The 26,473-nt window shown below is 43.4% G+C and overlaps 1 protein-coding gene across 2 annotated transcripts in view; it reads right to left on the bottom strand.

The window, feature by feature from the left end:
• LOC113013133 (voltage-gated potassium channel subunit beta-2-like) overlaps positions 1-26,473 on the bottom strand; it is a 250,829-nt gene that overhangs the window by 212,885 nt on the left and 11,471 nt on the right. For both annotated transcript variants that reach the window (XM_026153785.1, XM_026153786.1), the window contains exons 3-4: positions 25,288-25,331; positions 12,610-12,647 (exon numbers count right to left, since the gene is read on the bottom strand). In XM_026153785.1, the coding sequence (XP_026009570.1) occupies positions 12,610-12,647; positions 25,288-25,331 (82 nt within the window). The remainder of the gene's footprint in view (positions 1-12,609; positions 12,648-25,287; positions 25,332-26,473) is intronic.

The following is a 26,473-nucleotide window of genomic DNA, read 5'->3' as shown; positions in this document are numbered from 1 at the left end:
ATAGATATGGAACAAGTTTAATCTTGAAGTGTTTGTAGAATTCATTCCCTAACCCATCTGGACCTGGACTCTTGTCATTTTTTAATAAACCAATAGATTTAGTGATTTCTTCAGTTCTAATCTTGGCATTCAAAATATTGCGATTCACCTGATCTAACACAGGAAGATCACACTTATCTAAAAAATCCTGCATATCTTTAGGCCCTGCAGTGGGATGAGAGGTAAAAAGAGATTCATAAATCTGTCTAAAGTTATCATTAATATCTCTATGCGATGTGACCAGGTTTCCATTACGTGATCTAATTTTGTGAATCGTTCTGTCATTTTCTAACTTCTTTAGTTGTCTAGCTAACAACTTGTGTGGTTTATCCCCAAATTCAAAATACTTCTGTCTTACAAAAATGAACGCTCTATTAATATTGCTAGTTAATATCTGGTTTAGTTTATATTTTAATGCACAAATAGTGTTGTACTTATCTAAAGAGGGAGCCTTTGCATTGTTATCCAAATCATGGATTATTTTTTCTAATTTTAACTGTTCTAGTTTATTATTTTTATTCCGTGAAGCTTGATATGATATTATGGACCCTGTGGTAGGACTCGACTTAAGCGGTCAAAGAAGTGCAGGAGACTGATGCTGTCCAGTAGTGATGTGACGTTCTGTATCGAGGCTTCGAAGCGTGTGTCGAGTAATTGAGGGGGCGTTTCCGTGATGCGCGTATCGAGGCTTGCTTCATTTATGGGAGGAGCTGAAAATGATGACGTCCGAAGCCTCGCTGCCCGGCTGTACCACGTGACTGGTTCATGAAGCGGTTCAAACTTTGCCGCGAGCTATGACAGCGATACAAACCCCTCAGACTTCAATCAAAATGTGAGTGTGTTTGATGGAGAGTTGCGGTTAGTGAGAGTTTGGAGACAGTTTGGAGGTTTATGAGAGTGAGGAGAGAAAGTCAGGAGAGAATGGAGCCAGCTAAGAAGAGGATGTCGTCCTCCCCTGTGTGGGAACATTTTGATTTTATTCCTCCCAACAAGGTATGTAAATTTCTACAGAAGATGTATTTTCATAACACTGATGGTGCAATACAATTTATGTTACGCGGCTTTACTTTTGTACAAGGTGAAGTGTTTGCTATGTGCCAGGGAGCTGGGATATAACAACAACACCTCATCCATGCTTAGGCACTACAGAGCTTTGCATGAGAATAAGGGGAACAGCGATTTTGGAGCAAGACCAGGTGAGCCATCAAATGCCATGGTAATATAGCATGCAGTAATGTTACTAAATGATATAACAATATTATACAGCTGTAATAAGTTACGTGTGTGATATTTATATTTGTGCTTTGTCTTTATTGTCTTTCCTCAGGAGAACAATCTCAAATAGATGAAGACCTGGTTAGCATGGTGATTGAGGACTCCCAGCCATTTAGCATTGTGGAGGAGAGGATTCAAAAGATTTGTTAAATCATTAAATCCTAGCTATGTTCTCCCCACTAAAGGTTATAAAAGCAGCGAATATTTAGTTTTTACTGAATAAAATATGGGCAGGACTGAGGCCTCAGTGTGTAGCTGTCCATACCTCAACGTTAAAGAGCACAACCACTGTCCACACCCAACCATACCTCACCTCACAGTAAATGATCATTTCCATTTTAAGCATTTCCAAATGATCATTTTCCATACTGCCAGTATAAATATACACAGTATACTGCCATCACTACAATATACATGTTTTACACACTCCTTTTGTTGTTGACATTCACAGGCTGTGTGCAAAAGGCCACACTCTTCAAATTCATGCCAACTAATATTTTTACATCCAGTAGGTGTCCTACTAGAGCAAATGAAGCTTCAAGAAGCTTTGTGCTGGGGTGAACCAATTGGATGAAAAGCTTCAGTGCTTCATGAAGCTTCATCTGCCCATCACTACTGTCCAGTGTAGCAAGTGATTTATTCACCATTTTGTGGCCCAAACAATTTTTACAAAGAAACAAATAAGAAACTCAACTCTATAATTAACTCAATTCAAATAAACATAACTGAACTTACATCAACGGAAATTAAGGTCAAACTGCACACAGCTACACTGACCTGAACCTTTCTCTCGAAACACCTGAGTTCTTCTGCTTAAATAGTCCACTTAATCAAACAATTTCTCCTCTGGAGTATTCCATTCAGTAGGTAGGTAAGATGAACATGATTATATTCAATCCTCTACTACTCCTCTTGACTGGCAACATAAACTCTGTGGTGTAATCAATACATATCACAACAGTAAATCTATTTCTTTATAAACCCTCTAAAATCAACTTTATTAAATTACAAGAATTCTTCCCCTTCTGCACTTGGTCTCTTCCTGTGACCTCAGATGAACCCAGAAGGTATAAAGCAGGAAGTAAAACTACATTTCCTCCTTTTGCTTCTGCAAGACAGGTAGGTAAGGTAAGTTCTAAACAATACAAATTAACAGTTGAAATAAATAACATGTTAACTTAACAAACTTGTATGAATTGATTTAAACCAAGATGTTATATTATATAATCTGTAAAAGTGCAGAACATAAACAAACCCGGGATAGTAGAGGTTTGCCTATTGCAGATTACATGTGAAATATGGTTAAATCAAAACAAGAATATAGAATATAGACAAATGGTCTTCTCACCCACTTTGTCACAGACCCCCTAATATAAGCTTTAGACGTTTCCCATAATATGCCTGGTGAGGTCTCGGCATTATCGTTTATATCAAAGAATAAAGAGGTCTGAGAACTTATATACTGTTGAAATTTTAAATCACTCAGTAGTTGTGGGTCGAATCTCCAAGTCCTGCATGCTTTAGTGAGATCACTAAGTGCAAAGGAGCAGGTGGCAGGGCAATTAATCAGAAATAATAATATTGTGGTAGGTTACATTACGAACTAGGGAGAGCATTTTTCCATCCACCAAAAAATAGTCAATCCTTGAATAACTGTTATGTGCAGGAGAGTGGAAGGAATACTCTCTGCCTGATGGATTTAAAGTTCTCCACACATCACAGATATTCATATTGTTCATGTATGTTTTGATAAAGTTGCTACCTTTACACGATGTAGTTCTTTTGGAGAGGGATTTATCTAAGTATGGGTCTAACACTAAGTTGAAATCACCTCCAATTATTAAATTACCATTAGGTATATCCGAAATTAAGCTGAACACCTTTCTGTAGAACTCTGGATCATCATGGTTAGGCCCATTAATGTTCAGTAGGGTAATCGGAGTAGCGTGCAGCTCCCCGGTCACTAATACATATCTACCATTCTTGTCAGCTATGGTGGAAGTATGCTTGAACGGGGTATCTTTCTTAATTAATATAGCTACCCCTCTAGTTTTAGCAGAAAATGTTGAATAATACACCTGTTTCATCCATCTACACAATAAGCTTATTGTGAGCTGCATTTTTCAGATGAGTTTCTTGTAAAAAAATAATATCCGCTTTAAGAGGTTTCAAGTGTGATAACACTTTGCCTCTCTTAATAGGCTCATTTACACCTTTCACATTCCATGTACAAAAGGTTAAATCCACATTCTTTACATTTCCATTGTCTTGCATTTGAATAAATTAAGGCGGCTTAATTCTATTACTTTCCATACTTATGCAGTCAAGATATGGGCCCCAACCCTCGCCCCCCCCACCGCCCTACCCAGATTCTTTCTGATAGAAACTTTTTGTAGTATTTCTTCCATGGTGTGGTAGTAATGTATCCTTGCAATCAAGTGTCGTGGCGGGGCGTCATCTTCTGGAGTTGCTCGCAGGGCTCTGTGTGCTCGGTCCAGCAACGGAATTTCATCCAGGTCCAATAGATCTCATAACAGCTTTGCCACAAAATCACTGACACGCTGACCATTCTCTCTGCCTTCAGGTACCCCGGCTATCCTTACATTGTTCCTCTTTGAATGCCCTTCCAGGTCAATGCATTTTTCAGACAATTGTTCCACTTTGTTAGAAAGTTGTTTGACTTTTTCTTCTAATTTCACCACGGAGTTCGAAGTATTTGTCGCCGATTCTGATAAATCTTTCAGCTGGACATTATGGTTTTCCATTACGGTTCTCAAAGCTGAGATGGTCTCATCATTTTCAGCCCTCAGCCCGCAATTTCCCCGCGTAGGGTATCACAAATGTCTGCTTTCATTTGAGTTATCTTGGTGTCCAAAGAAGCAATCGTTGACAGCACTTGTTGTTACCTTGTGTATACTCCTCAAATGCGGAGATGGCTGGTGTGCCGGTTTTAATGCTGTCATTTTCAGCCGAGGCCACGCCAAAGTCGGCCGTTTCGGTTGCTGCTTGCTTTGGATTTGGTTTTTTTGGTGGCATTTGGAGAAGAATGAACTCTTCACAACCCCTGTATTACTTTGTAGGAGAAAAATGTATTCCTTTGATGATTATCGCAATTTCATCAAATCAGGTGCAGGAGCTGCTGGCATACGCGTCTTCACCCTCTCATTGCCTATCCGGAAAATTTAACTTGTGACATGAAGCCAATGTTTTAATTTCTAATCAAACCAGAAAGGTTTAATGAACAACTGGGTTTGTCTCGCATTAACCGCCTGGACACAGAGGACATCGAAATGCAGCTGATTGAACTGAAAAGCTCGACTCTGTGGGGGTCAAATTTTGCAGTACTACAGATGCAGCTGGAATCCACAGCTGTGCATGTTCATGGAGCTTGCATTTTCTCCTGCTGGACATCACTACCTGACAAGTTTAACTGTCTTCAGAACATTTCAGAGGCCTTTATTGACAGTATTTGGCTCTACATGTCTGTGTGAGCAGATTTTCTCTCACATGAGTGTCATCAGGTAGTCTGAACGCTGGACACTGGATAAAAAGTGTCTTTTTTTTGTTTCAAAATAGCTGATAACTATTTGCTGATAGCTGCCAACATCTGCGAAAAAATATAATTCTATAAAGTTGTTCTATATAGTGTGTAACTGTTAATATAGAGCATTATTAAATTTATTGCTAATGCAATTATATGGCACATTGACTTCAGAGGAAATTTTAGATGGCACTCATCATCAAAAACGTTGCCTACCCCTGCTGTAGATCAAAAGATTTTGAAGTGCCCCATTAACTTTAATTCTTGCCCTTGGGCAGTTATATAATGCGTGAATGACCATGACTGAAGAAACCCGAACTTCCCCAGAACTGTATATAAAAATTCCCAATTAAACTGATCAAAAGCCTTTTTGGCATCTAAACTAATAAGAACCCTCTGATTTTTATGTTTAACTACATAGTCAATTATATGTAATGTTGGAAATCCATCCGGTCCTGGTGATTTATTTGTTTTTGAGTTTGAGATAGCCTTCTTAATTTCAATTTCGAATATTTTGTTGATTAAGTTTGCATTTTGATTTTCAGTCACCTTTGGTAAGTTGAGTGAGTCCAAGAAGGATATCATACATTTATCATCTACTCTAGATTGTGCATATAGTTCTTTGTAGAATGTTAGAAAAGCTAGCTGGATGTCTTCCAATTTATACAGTATACTGTTCATTTGAGGTTCTTTCATTTTGTAAATTATCTTTTCTAATTGTTTTTTTTTTTTTTTTTACTTATAGGCTAATAGTTTTGCTGATTGCCCTCTTGTCTCATAGTAGGGCTGGGTGATATGGCCTATAATCCATATCACGGTATAATTTGAAGCATGCGCGGTAACAATATATATCGCGATATATTCTTTTCTTCTGTATAACGTATTTTACACACTATAAGGCACACTTAAAATCCTTTAATTTCCTGAAAAATCAACAGTGTATGAATTCTGGTTGTGCTTACTGACCTCGACAGAAATCTGTCAAAAAATGTTTTAGAAAATGTTTTAGTACGACTTTGGTAAGCTATGAAGGCGCACCGCTTAATGGATTGCCGGAGCACTACGGCTGCCGTAGTCAGGAGCCTTGCGGAGTAAGCTGGGTCTAAAACTATGTCTGCTTCAGGTCCCAAAGTCAAAGGAACACTGCGGCATCACTGAGTTAAAAACCGTCTAAATTCTTTCATCTTTAATAAAATGATCAGTGTTGCTGCTTTACCAGGTGTAACAATTAAGTTTAACATCCAGGCATCCATGAAAACAGAATATATTAAATTCAACTGAGTTAGAAGTTAGCAGGAAGTTAGCTCGCTAGTTTCCACCTAAACATCATATGCCATGTTCTGACTGAGAGATTTCTGAAAAAATTAAAACGCTATCACTTCCAAAATAAATTAAGACAGAAAACTAAACAGCAGTGACTTTTGTAGGGTTACTGAAGTTGGACTAACTGGTATATAATGATGTCCTATGTGATCGCTAGCAAAACAGCTATGTTAGCATAACATTAGCACAGTGCAGCTGAAGGATGAACGCTAACTTTTTTCCACTCGATAAAAGTTAACGTGAGGGTTTCCGGTGGTTAGGGACAAACGCAATTGCATGGAAGGATGCTATAAACGGTCCGATAAATCCATCACTCCTATACTACAGTTATCCACACTGTTAAGGTCTTTTTTGAACATAAAAAAATAGTCCAATCTAGAATAGAATGAATGCAGGTTAGAGAGAAAAGTATAATCCTGTTTTATGGGATTTAAATCTCTCCAAACATCTATAAGCCCTAAATCCTTTAAAATTAATTTAACATTTTTGGTTATTTTGTTTAGTCCTGGGTCATGTAGGTTTGAAGATTCTAAGGATAGATTGAGTCGAACATTGAAATCCCCTCCCAAAATTAAAATGTCTTGTGTTTGAGTTTTTATGTATGTTTTGTATTCATTTGTGTTCCAGTTTAGCTCATCTAGTTAATTTCTAGGTTGCAGTTTAGACCTTTGTTTCTTAGTTGTTTTTGTCATCTCCCCTATACTAAGTCTCCTTGGTCCATGTGTCTACCTGTCCTTGTTGTCAAGTTCGTGTCATGTCTATGTCTCCATGTTTCCTGTTTATTTTAAAAGAGTCTGGTGTTCTTTGTTCATTGTATCTAGTTTCACTTCCCCTGTCCTGTCATTAGGTTCATGTGTCACCTGTTCTTCTTCCTTTCCACTTCTCCTGATCATCCCTGTGGGTATTTAGTCCCTGTGTTTCATTCAGTTTGTGTCGCGTCGTCTGTTACCATTCCTGTCACTCTAGCTATATGTACTGATTCATAGTTTTTCAGTCTCTGTTCTGGTCATGTTCATAGTAATCTGCTCCTGTCATGTTTTCATAGTCTTTCATGTGCCAGTCCAGAATTCTGTTCTTTGCTTTTTCATGTCGTGTTCATAGCTCATAGGTACAGTTCAAGTTAGTCTTAGGTTGTCTTAGTCTTTAGCTGTTTCCCAGTTTAGGCTCTTTGTTAAGGTCATTGCCATAGTTTATGTTTGGTTATTTTTGCTTTACTGTTTACTGGCCCCAATAAAGGCTCACTTTGAGTTCAATAAAGGTTTTGCCGCAACTGGGTCCTCCAAACACCCTCCACACGGTCTGCGCCCACTGATTGTGACAACAACAATCAGTTCAATCAATTCAATTCCTAAGACCTGGCGTCCACATATGTGGACATCACATTTTGGGTTATTTAGACCAAAATATTTAATTTTGCTCTACAAGGGCCTGATACCCACTTACAAGGACATTATACTGCTACTGTTCTATCAAAATTTTCAACGAATATCCTCATACAGGGATTGCAGAATTATTAGGCAAATCAGTATTTTGTCCACATCATCCTCTTCATACATGTTGTCTTACTCCAAGCTGTATAGGCTCGAAAGCCTACTACCAATTAAGCATATTAGGTGATGTGCATCTCTGTAATGAGAAGGGGTGTGGTCTAATGACATCAACACCCTATATCAGGTGTGCATAATTATTAGGCAACGTCCTTTCCTTTGGCAAAATGGGTCAAAAGAAGAACTTGACAGGCTCAGAAAAGTCAAAAATAGTGAGATATCTTGCAGAGGGATGCAGCAGTCTCAAAATTGCAAAGCTTCTGAAGCGTGATCATTGAACAATCAAGCGTTTCATTCAAAATAGTCAACAGGGTCGCAAGAAGCGTGTGGAAAAACCAAAATAACTGCCCATGAACTGAGAAAAGTCAAGCGTGCAGTTACCAAGATGGCACTTGCCACCAGTTTGGCCATATTTCAGAGCTGCAACATCACTGGAGTGCCCAAAAGCACAAGGTGTGCAATACTCAGAGACATGGCCAAGGTAAGAAAGGCTGAAAGACGACCACCGCTGAACAAGACACACAAGCTGAAACGTCAAGACTGGGCCAAGAAATATCTCAAGACTGATTTTTCTAAGGTTTTATGGACTGATGAAATGAGAGTGAGTCTTGATGGGCCAGATGGATGGGCCCGTGGCTGGATTGGTAAAGGGCAGAGAGCTCCAGTCCGACTCAGACGCCAGCAAGGTGGAGGTGGAGTACTGGTTTGGGCTGGTATCATCAAAGATGAGCTTGTGGGGCCTTTTCGGGTTGAGGATGGAGTCAAGCTCAACTCCCAGTCCTACTGCCAGTTTCTGGAAGACACCTTCTTCAAGCAGTGGTACAGGAAGAAGTCTGCATCCTTCAAGAAAAACATGATTTTCATGCAGGACAATGCTCCATCACACGCGTCCAAGTATTCCACAGCATGGCTGGCAAGAAAGGGTATAAAAGAAGAAAAACTAATGACATGGCCACCTTGTTCACCTGATTTATGGGTGGCTGTAGCTCAGGTGGCAGAGCAGGTCAGCCACTAATCAGAAGGTCGGTGGTTCGATCCCAGGCTGCCAAAAACATTCAGCTTTGATATTAATGAGTTTTTTTGGGTTCATTGAGAACATGGTTGTTGTTCAATAATAAAATTATTCCTCAAAAATACAACTTGCCTGATAATTCTGCACTCCCTGTATGTGGTTCTCATATTTCTTAGGAACAAAAATCAGGTAAAAAAATCTGGTAATTCTTTGTTTTTACATTCATCGGGTCCCAATCAGCCCAAATATCAAAGAGAAATTAAAAATGCATGCCGTGAAAGAGTTCAGGTCTTAGGAGGTTAAAGAATTTTAACTCTGATCCTGGGGGAGCATATATATTAATAAAAGTAATCAGTGTACCCTCCAGGTATCCCTTTACTAGCACAAACCTCCCCTCCTGCTTGATATTAGAATTGCCACACCCCTTTTGGAGCCCCGAGGACAAGAAGGTGAATACTAATTAAATTTCCATTTCCTAAGTTTTTCATGCTCTAGCTGTGATAGGTAGGGTTCCTGTGAAATGCCAACTTCTTTTCCTTCTCTTTTTAATTTTGACATGATTTTGCTTCTTTTAATGTGTTTCCCCAAGACATTTACATTGTATGACACTACTTTGCTTACGAGACTGTATTTTACAACATTATGTGATTTTAAGCTCTGTAAATAACAAGAAATCGAAAAGTACACTCCTGGGGAGAAAAAAACCCAAACAAACAACACGTGTGAAAAAGAACACTATAAGGCAAAAACATACAATCACATTGACTCCCAAGAACAAAAACATTATATTAGTTGTAATTGGTGAGGGAAAAGCTCTTCTATCCACTTGTGGAAGAGTGCCCTCTTTAGCCCAAAGGCCAAAAGCACAATGGTCTGTAGAGTCCAGCTCACTACGCATATGAGTGACCCAACTTTAATCTACTTTTATATGCTCATGTTATGAAATTATCAAAATATATAACTAAAACATCTTTATCAATATAGTCTGTGATCTCAGTTACTCTTAAATCTCTATAGTCCTAAATTTACCTCCAATATGATGCTCCATCTCAAGTAGCCTAATTACCCACAGTCACACTGGTGCCTAAATGCCTGAAGACGCTCCTTGAAGCCCTGCTTTTGGATCATATTTCACTGTTTCTTCTTCGCACTTGTTTGCCAAGTCTGCTGTCTTATTTGGTCCAAGAGTGTAGCCCTGTCTTTCACGTCTACCGATAATCCTCTCTTCATTATATTTGTAGTCTCTTCATGCGCCGTGTTGTACATCACTGCTCCATCACTGTAGTACACTCTCAGCCTGGCCGGGAAAGGGGACTGAAAGCGGATGTTATTGTCCCAAAGCACCTTCTTCGTTGCCACATATTCTCTTCTTCTTCATTGTATCTCCGGAGCATAGTCATTGTCTAAATGTATCCTGGGGCTTGGAAAATAAAGCACCCTAGCCTGCCAAGCCTTCTTGAGAATATCCTCCTTGGTACGATAACTTGCGAATTTCACAACAAATGAGCGTGGCAGGGTTCCGTCCCAGTACTGTCTCAGCAACAGTACTGGGAGCTCTTTCAATCCCCAGCGCGGGGGGAGAAGAGAGACCCAATGTCTTTTCCAAAAAAGTCTCCGATGGAAATGTGTCCTTCCCCTTCCTTCACGACGTATATTCTGAGATTCTTGCGAAATGAACATTACTCTAGATCCATCAGCTTTGTCTCATATCGCTAATTCCATTAGCAACTCCTCCAAAACCTAGATTCAAGTTCTCCACTATGCATCCATCTGCTTCATCAAGTCTTTTGCCGATGTCATTCACATCCTCCCTTATGGCATTAAACTACTCATTTGTGTCTTTTCTGAAAGCACGCAGTTCTTTTAATATCATATCCCTAGTAGGGGGGGAGGTCTTTCACATTAGCATTTGCATCAGGTTGCTGCTCTTCTTCCATATTACTACTAGCTTGGGATGAGGCGTCTTATCCCACTTCTCTACGTTCACTTATGTTCTTTTTCTTGAGTTTTCTGGGCATTTTTGTTTTGGAAAAAGGTATCCAGCACTTACAGTCCAAGTTTTTTAGGTTTCAAGTTAGATAAGTTGGGGAAAAGAGTAATAAAGTTGGGAGTGTTTACTCTACACAGCCATCACTCGGCCCGACAGACCAGAAGTCTCATGGTCTGGCTTTTAACACGCTTTGACCAAAACATTTTGGTTTTAACAGTTTTAGTTGTTGTTTAAGTTGTTTATATTGACCTATGTCGTCTACTTCTATAAATAAATTTGACCTTGACCTTAACCTTCTTATGGCTTCTGACAGTGCTCTTGTGCTTGTGCTTGTCCAGCTAGATCTTGGTACTGGTACTTGCTTTCACTGATCTGTGAAAAGCACAGGGTGCCAGTGGAGGGCCTGCCAGTTCTGGTATTCTATGGGAAATGCCAATTGGGTCCCACAATCTGGCCAGTGAGCCAAGGGGCCATTTCATCAGGCCCTCAGGTCACCCTCATGAAGTCTGTTTCTGATTGTTTTTATCAGAGAAAATTATAACAGTGGTCAACTGGAAGTCATTTTGTGGGGCTCTGACATTGTTTATTCTGTTCTTCCTCAATTATACTTCTTTATGACACAAAACAAAATATTAAAATGACAAACTGGAAATGCATACTTCTTAAACCTCTCCTTTAAGCGATGGATAATTTTAAATCTAGATTTTTAGTAATATGCTTAAGGGAGCACATGCTTGTTGACAACAACTATAATTTTTGCAAAGTCACAGTTAGTACCAGATCATTCTTATTTGCTGTCATTTCATGATTGTCTCAGAAATTGCATATTCATCTGAATCATAGGAACACCATCTTAAACATGAGTGTGGCAGGGGTCTGGTCTGTGGCTCTGCTGCAGTGGAGGGGTGGTGCATTGGAATGGTTTTCATCAGGCTATTTTACCGGAGTGCACACGGCTATTGCTTTGTATTAGTTCTGATGGATTATGCAAGGGGATACCTGGAAGCAGTGCTGCTGCTCACCATTTCTGCAATGAATGTAGCGCAAGCGCTGTTTCAGGTAATCTTGTGATAATGACTGACCAGGGCATGTCGTTCATGTCTCGCACACTGGAAGAGCTGTATGAATTACTGGGCATTAAATCTATTCGGACCAGCATCTACCACTCTCAGACTGATAGGGTGGTGAAGCGGCTGGATAAGACTTTAAAATTCGAAATTTCATTCATGAGGATGAATGCAATTGGGATTGCTGGTTAGACCCTCTGTTGTTTTGGAGTGCAAGAGGTGCCCCAGGCCTTCACAGAATTTTCTCCACGGGGGATGTTGGACCTGATTAAAGTGGAGGAGCCATACAAATATATAGAATAGAATAGAATAGAATAATCAAAGTTGAACGCGCATGGGCAGAAATGTTGAGACTGCAAGCAACACAATGCGAGCAAGCGCAAATGCAAAAACTGAGCGAGAGGAGCTGCTATTGTGTGTGTGTGTGTGTATGGATAACAGCAAACACTGAAATACATTTTTTGCACACAGCAATGAATTTTTTCACTCAAATTTAGCTTTTCTTCGCTCAAAATAAATTTCTCCTCAAAATGCAACACCTGCAAATTTTTTTTATGTGCGCTCAGAATAGTGGCACAAAAATAACGCCGTAGACTCTCCCTATTTTCAGTGACGCAGAGGCTCGAGAGAGTGGCTGAGTACAGAGTTGAGTGGAGAAGCAGCTGAAAAGCTGATCTCCCAACATAAAGAAAAAAAAGGATGTATTGTGCAAATAGAGCACAACAAAACTGTCACCTGAGGCTACATGGGGTCCATTCATTTCACAATGAGATTGAATTTACATGCGGAAGTAAAAGGTATTTGTTGTCTCTTACCTCATCTGTGACCTGACCTCCAAAGGTAACCCAAGTTCCTGCAAAAGAATAAAAACTTTACACTTTCTGTGTGTGTGTGTGTGTGTGTGTGTGTGTGTGGCACATGTTGTAGCAGACCTGGCCTCCAAAGTTCCAGTAACATAAAAATAAAATATCAAAATTTCTGTGTGTGTGTGTGCAAACACATGTTTTAGCAGACATTATGTAATACCTTTTATTTGCTCTAAACATTGGACAAAATTCTGATTGGGGGAACATGTTTAGGCTGTAAATATTACTACAACTTTGAAACATTTTTACATAAAAACAGAGTGTATAAAAGAAGATGACTTGTCCTCCTAAGACAATAAAATTTTGATATTTTATATTTTGATCCAATGGCTCCCAGTTTGTTCATATATACAATGGGTCTTCCTTAAGATACAAATATTTGTTGTAGAATTTTGTTTGGTGTCAGTAAACATTAAACATGCCACACCAAACTAGCAGACAGGGGTGTTCAACTAAAATTTAAAAGGGTCCTGTCAGGGTTCCTGGGTCGGTGACCCAGTGTTTTCAGTTTTGTTAATGTTCAGTTTATTTTGCCACTTCCATGTGCTCACTTCCTGCTTTTCCTGTGTCATTAGCCAGATTATGTTCAGCTGTGTACCCACCGGCCTCTCATTATCATCCTCATCAGTCTGTGTATTTAAGCACTCTGTTTCTACCCGTTTACTGTCGTGTCATTGATGTTACGTTGTCCTTCCCGTGTGTTCCCTCAGTTCAGTCAGCCGTTCAGTTGTCCAGCCAGTCAGTGTCCGTTCACCCTCTGTTCACCCACTCCCTATAATAAACCTTTACCTACCTGCCAGTCCTGCGTTTGGGTTCCTTCTTCCTCGCCTCCACACAACGCCTGACAGAATGACACGACCCGTGCCACGAAGACACGATTGGAACCCAGCGGACTCGGACCTCTACGAGGGGCAGGAGGTAGCGCTCTCCTTGTGTGCGGAAAAGCTCAAGGAGAAACAGCGGCTCTTCACGGAGCGAGAGCACATCTTCGAGGGTACTCGCCTGGCTCTGGGCGGACCTCGGAGACACCGCGTTCTCCTACCTGCTGCCTCACCTGCACCGGAGCATCTGCCGTGAAGAGTGGGCGTTTCTCGCTGCGCTTCGGCGGCTTCCTCTCTCGCGAGTCCGCTCCTCGCTCACACGTCACCTGCCTCATTCACCGGACCTTCAACCTCGCCACGGCACAGCGGCTCCGCCTCCCACCTCGGCTCAACAGAGGTTCCCGTGCCAGAGGCTCGGACGTGTACCCGGCCCGCTTCCTCCTCCCGGAGAAAGCGGCGCACACGCCGCCATAAAATGGACTATTTCCAGCAATTCCCGGTGGTGAGTTCCAGTGACTGTTTTCCACCCTCATTTGACTCTCTACTTAAAACCAATCATAAACCCATCTCTCATTCATGGGATGTTTCCCTCCTGGAGGATTCTGTGGACTGGGAAGATTTGTTCTGCTCTGCTCCCCCAAAGACTGTAAATAGTGGTGGCAGAAGGACCAGTATAATCCCTGAAAAACTTGGCAGATTCACCCACCCAGTCATTATTTCCACCCCTATCAGTCAGCCTACACCCAAACCTGTGCCAGCTCCCAGGACGAGGGCAGCTGTGACCCAGTCTACCTCCACACCTGCTTCTGTTTCTCGGGTGGGGGTGCCTGTCCCAGCGCCCAGGCTGAGGGCAGCCAGAACCCAGCCAGACCTCCCTAGAGGCTTGGAAGAGCTAACCGGTTCACCTGCTACCTCACCACTTCATCCACCTCCCGACCCAGCCTTTCACACCCTCGCACTATCCCTAGTTAGATTAGCTGAACTGTCCCCTGCCCAGGCACCAGCCTTACTAGCCCAAGCTGTAATTTTATCTCCGTCACTAGCTCAGTCTGTAGCTCAGCCATTAGCCACACCAACCTCAGCTCCGTCGTCAGCCTCGCCTACCTCTGTTCATCCCTTAGCATCTCCACTCCAGTCAGTTCCCTCACCTGCTGTTCAGCTTCCACTCCAGTCAGTTCCCTCACCTGCTGTTCAGCTTCCACTCCAGTCAGTTCCCTCACCTGCTGTTCAGCTTCCACTCCAGTCAGTACCCTCACCTGCTGTTCAGCCTCCACTCCAGTCAGTTCCCTCACCTGCTGTTCAGCCTTCACTCCAGCCCCCTGTACTTCCGTCTCCTGTCCTCCAGTCCCCTCCAGTCAGTCCGTAGTCCAGTCAGTCCAGTCTGCCCCTGTCCAGTCTGTAGTCCAGTCAGTCCAGTCTGCCCCTGTCCAGTCTGTAGTCCAGTCAGTCCAGTCTTCCCCGGTCCAGTCTGTAGTCCAGTCAGTCCAGTCTGCTCCGGTCCAGTCTGTAGTCCAGTCAGTCCAGTCTGCTCCGGTCCAGTCTGTAGTCCAGTCGCCTCCTGTCTCCCAGTCGCCCGTCTACCATCCTGTTCAGTTCCCAGACCTGCAGCCACAGCACCCAGAGCCAGCTGTGAGCTCTCCCGCTCCTCAGCCAGGGGTTTCCGCACCCGCTGGCCCGGCCGCTCCTCAGCCAGGGGTTTCCGCGCCCGCTGGCCCGGCCGCTCCTCAGCCAGAGGCTACCGCGCCTGCTGGCCCTGCCTGTCTCCAGCCAGAGGCTTCCGCGCCTACTGGCTCTGCCTGTCTCCAGCCAGAGGCTTCCGCGCCGCCTGGTCCGGCATCGGACTCAGTCGCTGCCTCGCCTGGTCCGGCCTCGGCCTCTGCTTCGACTGGTCCGGCCTCGGCCTCAGCGTCTGCTTCGCCTGGTCCGGCCTCGGCCTCAGCGTCTGCTTCGCCTGGTCCGGCCTCAGACTCAGCGTCTGCTTCGCCTGGTTCGGCCTCTGCCTCAGCTTCGCCTGGTCCAGCCTCGGCCTCTGCTTCTGCTTCGCCTGGTCAGGCCTCGGCCTCAGCTTCTGCTTCGCCTGGTCCTGCGGCCGCCGCCGCCTTCCTTGCGGCCGCCCACCGGACCGGCTCAGTGGTCGCCACCACCTTCCACTCGGCCGCCCGCTTGAACTGTCTCGTCTCGGCCGCGGGCCACGTGGCCGCCCGCCTGAACTGTCTCGTCTCGGCCGCGGACCACGTGGCCGCCCACCGGTGCTGTCTCGGTGTGGACTCCGTCTGTGGAGACTCTGTGTGCCTCCCAGAGCACTCTGGCATGCACACACAACTTAGGAGAGAGGTTATATCTGCTCTTACTGATATATGGTATAGCAAACACACGTATCGAGGCAAAACAAAACAGGAGCACCAGAAGGCCAAAAGACAAAAAGAAAAACAAAACACGAGTCCCAACCCAAAAAAACCAATGAAACAAAACACACCACAGCCCAAGAAAAATGGAATCCAAAACAGAAGAGTTCAGGGGGCCGGCCAGGGGGCCGACAGCACAGGAGTCCAAACAGTTCAGGGGGCCGACCGTGCGGAAGGCAACGGCGGCGACGTGGACACAGTTCGGGAGGCCGACCGTGCGGAAGGCAACGGCGACAGCGCTGGTCCGGGGCTGGCCGTGCGGAAGGCAACGGCGGCCGCTCAGGCGATGGCGGTCCAGGGGCTGGCCGCGCGGAAGGCAACGGCGGCCACTCAGGCAAAGAGGGTCCGGGGCCGGCCGTGCGGAAGGCAACGGCGGCCACTCAGGCAAAGAGGGTCCGAAAGAGGTGTAGCAGTGGTCGAGTAGCCGATTTCCACGAGTGTTAAAATGGATGTGTTGGTGGAGTTTGGGTGAGACTTTCTTCAGGTTTCCCTTATTAAAGTCGCCGGCTGCGATAAATGCTGCCTCTGGGTGTGCGGTTTCCTCACTGCTGATCGCGCTGTACAGTTCCCTGAGTGCTCGGTCAGTGTCGGCTTGTGGGGGAATGTAAACAGCCGTAATAATCACTGCTGTAAATTCCCTCGGTAGCCAGAATGGCCTGCACTTAATCATCAGGTACTCCAGGTCCGGTGAGCAGAAGGATTTGACCGGGTGCACGTTCGCATAATCACACCAGCTGTTGTTGATCATGAAACATACACCACCGCCTCTGCTTTTCCCAGTAAGATCCTGTGACCTGTCCGCGCAATGCACGGAGAACCCCGGTAGTTGTATTGCGGAGTCCGGTACCTTGTCCGATAGCCAGGTTTCTGTGAGGCAGATCACGCAGCAGTCCCGCATCTCTCGCTGGAATGAGATCCGTGCCCGAAGCTCGCATAGCTTGTTCTCCAGAGACTGCACATTAGCCAGTAATAAACTGGTCTGGTGGTCTGTTAGTGCGCCGTCTCAGTCGAACCAGAACGCCAGATCTTCTCCCTCTGCGTCGGCGTTTGCGGCCTCCAGGGCCAGAGAACAAAGGCGTCTCAGGTGAGATGAATGGGGGGTCTGCAAACGGAGCGTCCGTGTTGCAAAACTTGTTAGTTATAAGAAAGTCCGTCTTTTATGTCCAGTAAGGTTTGTTGGTCGTACACAAGGAGACATGTAATAGTCGTGAAAAAATAAAGGAAAAGTAAAATTAAACACAGAAAACAGCTGTTGCTTGGGGGAGCTCGCGACGAGGCTGCCATACTCGGCGCCATCTTGTTTCCATATATGCTTAGAGGTGTATAATCGATTGTGTAGTGATAGGATGTGTGATCCTTAATAGTCTGCAAAGGCTTGGTGTGCATTCCAGAGTGTTCTGGCATTCACACCTACATCCTGGGAGCATGGGAAGAGGTCGTACCTTGTCTTATTGTTTTATGGTAGGATAAACCTATCTATATCTGTTTTAGGCTAAGTGCCTTTTGTTTAGATGAACTGCTGGACTTCCAGACCAGCAGATTTAGGGAAGTCTTTATGGGGTCATACACTGACCACACACACTGACCACACACACACACACACACTTACACAACGCACAGGCAAGGTACTCTTTGTGTGTATGTAGACGTCATATGTTAATGAACCTATGTATATTCATGTAACCTCAATAAAAGAGCAGTGTTACGGGGGAGCAGACGAGAGCAAATGGGGTCGAGCGAAGGAACGGCGTTTGTCCAGTTCTCTCCCGTGCACAAGAAACATAAAGAACTTTGCCTATTCGTGTCTTGCTTTGCTGTGTAATTAAATTATATTGAATAGGTTTAAGCTACAAACCTATCATTAATGTCAATACAGAGCATGAGGGAAACAAATTTTTCAAACCAAGGAGGCTCATCATGAGAGACAAATTGGTCTTTTATTTAAAACCCCAGTAGCACATATTCAGGCCAGCATGTCTCAGCTGCCTCTGTCTTAAAGTCAGGGAACAGTTGATGTGTGGCTGACAGCAACTGCCCTGATGGATATTTAATAGTCACTATGTGGAACTGTCTTCAAAAACGGCGTGAACAAATTAAGGCACGCCGCAATAGGTCAAAATATATAGTAAGACTCAGGCCGCGCTAGCACTCAAGATTTGGTGCCTAAGCAGTTACACTAGGATGAATGTCACAAACTACCAAACACATCTTGTCTTGTGTGTCGCTGATTCCTTGGCATTGTTTGTCTAAATACTGCAACACTTGCTTGTGTGAGCCCGACAAAGCACCCCGTGTGACTTAATGGCTGCAAATATTGGATCTGCTGGGTCCATGACTGGCCAGGTTGTACTGTCATGAGCGAAGTGAGGATGGGCCCAAAGGCAGACACAAAACACAGACTTTTTAAAGTCCTTAAACTAATTTATTTGACAGCAAAGAAAGGCAGACAAAATAAATCCGCTCCTTGATTGTTATATGAGCAAGGTTACACTCTCTGTTGTTAACAAGAATCACAAACCCCCTGGTCTGATCAGTGTGGAAGTCTTTCAAGGATAAGTTTTCATCAGGAGTATCCTGGTGCGTCCTTGATTAAGTGAAGCACATCAAGCTACACTCCTTATATTCCCTTTGACTCCATGCTAGCACTGTTAGCTCATCTATCTTGTTTGCTAGTGACAGAACGTTCCCCAATATAATAGATGGGAGACACAGCTTATACCTCCTTCTCTCTTTAGGCCACCACCGTCTCACTGTCTCCCTCTTCTGTCCTCCGCCCCTGCATCCACAGTATGTTTGTGCTCTCTCGTTTTCTTCGCTACCCTGTTTTACTCGGGCCGCCGAGCCCCTCATTCGGGCTAATGTAGTGACCTCCGGGGTTGCTTTTCAGCGTTTGCTTTTAGAGTTTCCATCGCTGTCTTACCCTAACGGTAACGAAGCACAGGGTTGAGGCGCCGGCTCAACCCCGCGAAACTGTCCGTCGCTCAGGAAGAGTTTGCAGCCATGGAGCGCCTTGGCATTGTACAGCGTTCGAACAGTGCATGGGCCTCTCCGCTTCACATAGTGCCCAAATCGGTCGCTCGGTGGCGGCCATGCGGAGATTTCCGGCGTTGAAATAATGCCACGGAGAATGACCGTTACCCCATCCCCCACATTCAGGATTTTTCGGCCAATCTCGCCGGAACCTCGATTTTTTTCTTAAATTGACTTGGTGCGGGGGTATCACCAGGTTTTGCGCATGCCATTTGGCCTGAAAGGTGCCACCCAGACCTTTCAGCGGCTGATGGACTCCGTTTTGCGCGGGCTGCCGTTCGTTTTTGTTTACCTGGATGATATATTGATGTTGCCCATTTGGGTTGCCTTGTTGGAGCAGCTGGTTTCAGGTCTCTGGCAACCGCTGGCCTTTTTCAGTCGTACGCTCCGGGATGCCGAACGCAAGTACAGTGTTTTTGACAGGGAGTTGCTGGCCCTGCACCTCGCAACACAACATTTTTGTTTTTTCCTCGAGGGTCGCAACTTTACTGCGTACGTTGACCACAAACCTTTGACTTTTGCCATGTCCAAGGTCTCTGACCCATGGAGCGCATGTCAGCAATGCCAGTTGGTGGCCATTTCAGAGTTTACCACAAACATTCAGCATGTGACTGGTAAGTCCAATCCAGTCGCTGACTGTCTCCCACGCGTGTTGGTTTCTCTGGTGTATGTCGGCATCGACTACGCTGCCATGTCCGCTGAACAACGTGCTGACCCGGACATCCTTGCCCTTCAGTCAACGAAAACGGGCCTCTTGCTGGAGGACACCTCTGTGTGGGACGGCGGTCCACACCTGCTTTGCGATGTCTCCACCAGCCGCCCCCGCTCGGTGGTTCCCCTTTCATGGCGTTGTCGTGTTTTTGACTCGGTGCACGCCCTCTCTCATCCCAGCGTCCGGGCCTCGGTCAAGCTGGTCAGCGCCAGGTTCGTTTGGCCGGGCCTTCGCAAAATGGTGAAATAATGGCCGGCAGCTTGTATCCCATCCCAACACTCGAAAATCAACCGGCACACGCAGGCACCCCTCGAACTATTCCGTGTCCCCGGTAGGCGTTTCGATCACGTTCATGTGGACCTGGTTGGTCCCTTGCTGCAGTCACAGGGTTTCACGGACCTTTTGACTGTGGTGGACCGCACGACCAGGTGGCCGGAGGCGGTACCCCTGTGTCCACGACAGCGGTGACAGTGGCCAGAGCATTTTTGTCAACGTGGGTTTCGCGTTTCGGTCCCCCTGCTGACATTACCTCAGACAGGGCCCCCCAGTTTGTTTCTGAGCTTTGGTCTGCCATGGCTGATGGCCTGGGGGTCAAGGTCCACCGCACCACAGCATACCACCCGCAAGCTAACGGGAAGGCCGTGCTCTGGGCTTCCTTAACAGGTGGCGACTGGGTCGACCGTCTTCCGTGGGTTTTACTGGGATTGAGTAGTGCGGTTAAAGAAGACCTCGGGGTCTCCCTCGGCCAGCCCCTCCGGGTCCCCGGGAAATTCTTACCTGAGAGTAGTGATGGTAAATTTGATTCTTTTTACTGAATCGAGTATTAATGAGTCACTCACCAAAGTGAATCAGATTTTTGAGTCATTTGATTCACTGAGTCAGTTGACCAGAGAGTGCCAAAATTTTACATTTTCACTCAAACTTAATTTGTTTCGCTTTTCATGTAAATCCCACTGCTAAGATGAATGATTAAAAAAAAAAACCAAAACTATTTTATAGAGAAAAAAGAGCAAAAACATTTCTAAAATTAAGCAACTTCTACGTCTGTGAAGGTTCTCAGTCATCCAGGTCATCGTAGTCAAAGGAGCTTGCAAAGGAAAGCGTCTGGACGCTTTTCTTTGCAAGCTCCTTTGACATTAAGCAACTTCCTATCAAAATTGCTTAATAAACATTTATTTTGTTTATTTGTATTTTATTAGTATTTTCCTTAAGTGTGTCAAATATATATTTTCTCATCTAAATGTCCACTGCGCTGTGAGCCAGGGGGCGGTAATGCGCCTTAACATTGTTTGCCAACCAAGAAGAATAAGAAGCTGTGAGCCAGGAGGGAGGGGGTGAGTGAGTGATTCGTTCGCTCGCTCTATGATTCAGCACAGGAGGGAGGGGGTGAGTGAGTGATTCGTTCGCTCGCTCTTTGATTCAGCACATGAGGAAGGGGGTTAGTGAGTCCTGAGCAGTGTTGGGTAAGTTACTTTAAAATAGTAACTTAGTTACATTACTAGTTACTTCTCTCAAAAGTAACTCAGTTACTTCAAGTTACTCGTTACTTTCAAAGTAACTAGTTACTAGGGAAAGTAACTTTGGTTTTACTCAGAATTCTCTTGTTAATGTGTTTCTTCCATAACTTTGCCAGTCTTCTAGCTTGCTTACTTGCCACAAGTGCACTGTGCCACCTACCAATAGAAAGGATATGATAACGTGCATATTTCCACGAGAGAAATCCCACGCCTGGACCGTCATTGACTGCTGCCATGATTCTAGCCTACGTCACAGAGTCATGTGCGCCTTTTACATCCAACACAAAAACTGCAGTCGTAGTGCTTTCGATTGTACTCAGAACTCAGAAATTCTGCCTTCTGAATAGGAAGATGTAGGTAACACCAGACTGCAGATGAGCTGCATACAGGGCTGGAATGGGAAAGAAAATTGGCCCGGGCATTTTGACTAGAAACTGGCCCACCATTATAGGAAAAATCATAAAGCCTTTGAATGAAAACAAACACTGTTGTGACAGTGATGTTCACTGTTTTGATGGTATATATGCATCAATCTATCAATCGTTTGTTGTAAGATTCAGATAATTATTTTTTAAAAGCTAGACATTTTAAATGAGAATAAGAAAGTAAAGTATTTCTTTGTGCCCCCCATTCCCTGTTAATGCCCTACATGCCCCCTTGGCCACACTTTGCTAGATCCGCACCTGCACAGTTACCAGCTGTCAGCTACCTAAAAAAGGATCCTGGGGTTATTTGTCTCTCAGAAACAGTTCATAACTTCCCTTCAACTCATTCATGTCATCTAAAAGGTAAACCTGTTTCTCCATCACCTGCTCAGCTCTGATGATCCAGTAAGGACATCTCCTGGTTTCATCTTCATGTTTCCCTCTCACCAGATAACCAAACCATATCATGACCAGCAGCTTTTTTTTTACAGCTGTGGCTCCAGCAAACATCAGCTGATACTAGAAATTAATATTAAATAAATTCTAACAGCAGCTGATCAAGCTTAAACGTGCTGCTGTTGTTTAGCGCGACATCCGCTGGTTTCCTCTTTCGGCGCAAAGTGGGCGATAAACAAACAAGAGAGCCGATCAGCTGATCATTGATCAGTTTCATGATTGAAGTAGAAACGGGAGAGGGAGGGGGGAGAATGAGAGAAGAAGAGGCAGCTGTGCAGCGTAAAGACACAGAATAACTCCAGCTTTGTGCCTTTTTCATTGTAGCTGAATTACGGGACAAACTGTTCCTTTTCACCTCAATAAGAAATAAGTAATATTTTCTCTGAATACCAGACGGGACGGCTGGCAACTCTAATAACTTATGAACAAATTAAGGTTCAACATCATTAACTTCATAGCACCACCCAGCTGTGTAGAAACTCCGTCATGCTAGCTAGCACGCAGTACGGAAAAAGTCAGAATAACGAAAATAAACTCCACCTAAGCTTGGTTTATATCTGACCCAGAGAGACTGCAGGTCATAACTTCTTACCTGAAGTTCAGTTCACACTTGGACCGGCGGCCGCCTCGGGTCTCTTTTCCTTCTGCGTCCCTTTTCCTTCATCCACCTGCTGCCTCCACCACTTGCTAATGTTACTGAATCTGTGGAAACTCCGCGATGCCACCACACGAAGTAACGAGTAACGACCCTATCTAAATCCCAGTAACGAGTAACGCGTTCCTGATTTTGGCATAATAACTAGTTACCGTGCTCGTTACCACAATAATAACGTAGTTACTGTAACGCGTTACTTAATAACGCGTTAGTCCCAACACTGGTCCTGAGTGATTGGTTCGCTCATTGATTCAGCACAGGAGGGAGGGGGTTAGTGAGTGAGTGAGTGAGTGAGTGAGTGATTCGTTCGCTCGCTCTTTGATTCAACACAGGAGGGAGGGGGTGAGCGCGTCCTGAGTGATTCGCTTATGCTTACGATTCAGCACAGGAAGCGAGGGGGTGAGTAGCTCAAATGTGTTGTTAGCATGTTAGCAGCGCGATGCTACTCTGAACCGAGGAGCTATTTTCTTGATGTGAGCTTCTACTCAGGGTTTTTTCTTCCAGTTCAGAGCAGAAATGCTTTTGTTACGAAACTGGCTGTTGTTTTTCCCCCACAATTTTAATTATAAGCTAGATATATTTCTACTAATGGAATTAGTTTGCTAACAGCAACAGGGATGAGTCAGTGAGTCAGTTGGGCTTGTGAATCATGATTCACGAGTCAGTAAAGTGATTCTCAAGTATTGAACGATTCGTTCACGAATCGAACATCACTACATGAGAGCCCCCCCCCCCGTGTTTCGATACCTCTATGTTGCCTTTTCGCCCCCCAAGACACTCATTTCCTGTTCCTGGTCCTGTGCACCACTGCCTGCCTGACACTTTTGTTCTGAGGTCGTTGGACTTTGCTCGTTTCGTTTTCGTCAGGCATGATGCCCATAGGACTGTGTCCACCATATGACGGGCCACACAGCGTTCTTAAACTGGGCGAAAAACATTTCTTTTTGGACTTTGGCGGTTGGCAGGAGGGTGTCTCTGTTGACAGACTTAAGCCTGCACATGTTATGCAAGATGATCAGGTGGTCCCGGCCCAGGACCAGACTGCTTCTTACTGAAACCTGGCTTCATGACACTGGAAATATAGAGCTGATTGAAGCATCACCCACCAATTACACTTTTGAACATTGCATCCATAAAAACAAGAGGGGCAATGTGATTTATAACAACAAATTTTTTTATTGTAAAACTTTGCTACTTGAAAATTATCTGAGTTTTAAATATTTAGTTATGTAGATTTAATAATTCTATTTCGTCGATTTATTCTATAACGTCAGTTTCTCCTGCTGTATTACTGCTTACTATATATCATCCTCCCAGACTGAGACACGGCTTCCTGGAAGAAATTGGTGAGCTATTTTTCTCTTTTCATAAATATTTTATTCATCTGTCAAAAACAAATACAAATTGATTTGTCAATAAGCATCATATCAATGACAGCAAAGCTGAATTTATTCATCAGTGAGTTTTCAAAGTGTACACTACTGTAATTATGTGATGAAATGATGGACACATTCTGTAGTACCATTTATCAAATGATTGACCACATTGCCCCTGTCAAAACTATTAATGAATGTGGTTCATCAAAAGCACCCTAGAGAAACAATGTAAAGGTAAACGTGGTAAACAGACACTGCTGGAGATCCTACAGAATGATGCAATAATCATCATCATCATCATCATAAATTAATAAAAAAAAGAAATAATGCACTTTACTTCTCCAACAATGGAATCAAATCAGCCAGACAATCCTACATCTCCCAATTGATCAATAAAATCCAGTCTATTCCATTTTTTTGTCTTCATCCACTGATAAACTGTTTAATGCCTCCAAAAACATACCAACTGAATTTCTTTCAACAAATAGGTGTGATGAATTGGTGTCTTGTGTAATATCTTAGCCTCTCATAGTAATCTATCTAGCACTCCCTCACATAATGATCTAATTACTGCCACAGGCTCAATGCTCACATTCTAACCTGTAAATCCTAAAGAAGCAGTCATTCATCAAGTCTTATACCTCTTTACTCAACCCCATCCCCATCTGTATTTCACTGTTTTAAAAATAATTTCAACAGCTCAACAGTTTTTATTTTTCAATTCGCAATTTTAGTTCTGCACAAATGAAAAATTCAATCAGTTGTGTCAGTCCTCGGTCCATTACATTACACAGTATTACTTATCACTTTCCTCTGATGATAAAAAATCCATCCACAAATTAATAAGCTGCACTAATGACATCAACTGCTGGATGTCTCAACACTTCTTAAAAGTAAGTAGATACAAGATAGAGACGAGACAAAACTTCTACAGTACTTGTTGTTGATCCAAAAAGTCAGAGAAAGAATATCTGTTCATATTTATCACATCAATAAGGTTACCAGAGCTGCTAAAATGTGCTAGCATCACTACAGCCATAGTTTATAAATTGAAAATGGACATACTGAACCGTCATAATTAACATGGTAAAACATTTCTTTTAAAATGATTCACATTTTTATGACTTATCACACAGTATCAAGGGAATACCGGGTATTTTGTCATTTTAAAGAAAACTGAATACAGAATACACCTTAAATTTGTATATGTTCCATATATACCATACTTACCTAATCCAAGGCAGGATACTCTGAGCCCTGATTTACCAAGATTTCTGTTAACAAAGAAGAAATAATAAGCAGTAGGAATAGATTTATTTACCATAAAAACTGTAACAAAATACATACATGAACACTTTGAAACTCAAGATTCAAGATAGATTCAAGATTCTTTATTTGTCACATGCATAGTTATACAAGTACAACATGCAGTGAAATGTATCCTGACACACTCCTCGACTGTGCAAAAGGGGAGAGAAGAACATTATATACATTAAGTGAATATATACATGGGGGGCACTATGTGCAGTAAGTGGCATTGAGTGCAGCAAGTGGGTGAATTATGTACATTAAATGAATTAAATAAAATAGACAATCTGAACTATTTAAATTAAAAATATGAAATGTACATTGTGCCTGTGGGTGTCTAGAAGAGAGTCTCAGTCACTTATGGATGCTGTAAGAGGGCGTGTGTGTGTGTGTGTGTGTGTGTGTGTGTGTGTGTGTGTGTGTGTGTGTGTGTGTGTGTGTGTGTGTGTGTGTGTGTGTGTGTGTGATAGAAGCTCAAGAGGAGCTTGAACTTCTATCTCAAGCTTCTAACTTGAGCTTCCTATCTCTTGAACTCTTTTAATTACAGGAAATGTCTGTTGAATTTCCATTATTTTAAAGTGTTATTTTAAAAGTTCCCAAAGAAGCAAAAATACTGAGAATACAGAAAAGGCAGCATCTGTTACCTTAGAACAGGGTATGAAGCTGTCCAGTTGGATACTGTCTGAGCTGTGCCAATATGCTCTGTCACAGTTTCACTCATGTTAAATGAGCAACTTATTCTATTGAAAGCATGAGAGTGGTGATCACTGACCAAGTGCATGAGAAAAAAAATGTATATTTTATGTATATAAAAAAAGTTTGGTAACATTTCCTATTACAGCTCAATAATAAAGTGGCAATAGTACACACACACACACACACACACACACACACACACACACACACAATGCACAAGAATGTCATAATCTGGTAGTTTCTAAATTATTACCACTCAATTACCTGGTAGTTTCTGTGTAATAAGTGGAAAACAGAGCTGCAAAATGCAAAACTGACGGTTTCTATTTAATAACATATTAATATTTATTAGAGATGGACCGATCCGATATTACGTATCGGTATTGGTCCGATACTGACCTAAATTACTGGA

The sequence above is a fragment of the Astatotilapia calliptera genome, chromosome 20 (genome assembly GCF_900246225.1).
Source record: "Astatotilapia calliptera chromosome 20, fAstCal1.2, whole genome shotgun sequence".
NCBI classification, from domain to species: Eukaryota; Metazoa; Chordata; class Actinopteri; order Cichliformes; family Cichlidae; genus Astatotilapia; species Astatotilapia calliptera.
Note: the sequence above shows the minus strand (reverse complement) of the source record. Positions and strands in the feature narration are given on the sequence as shown.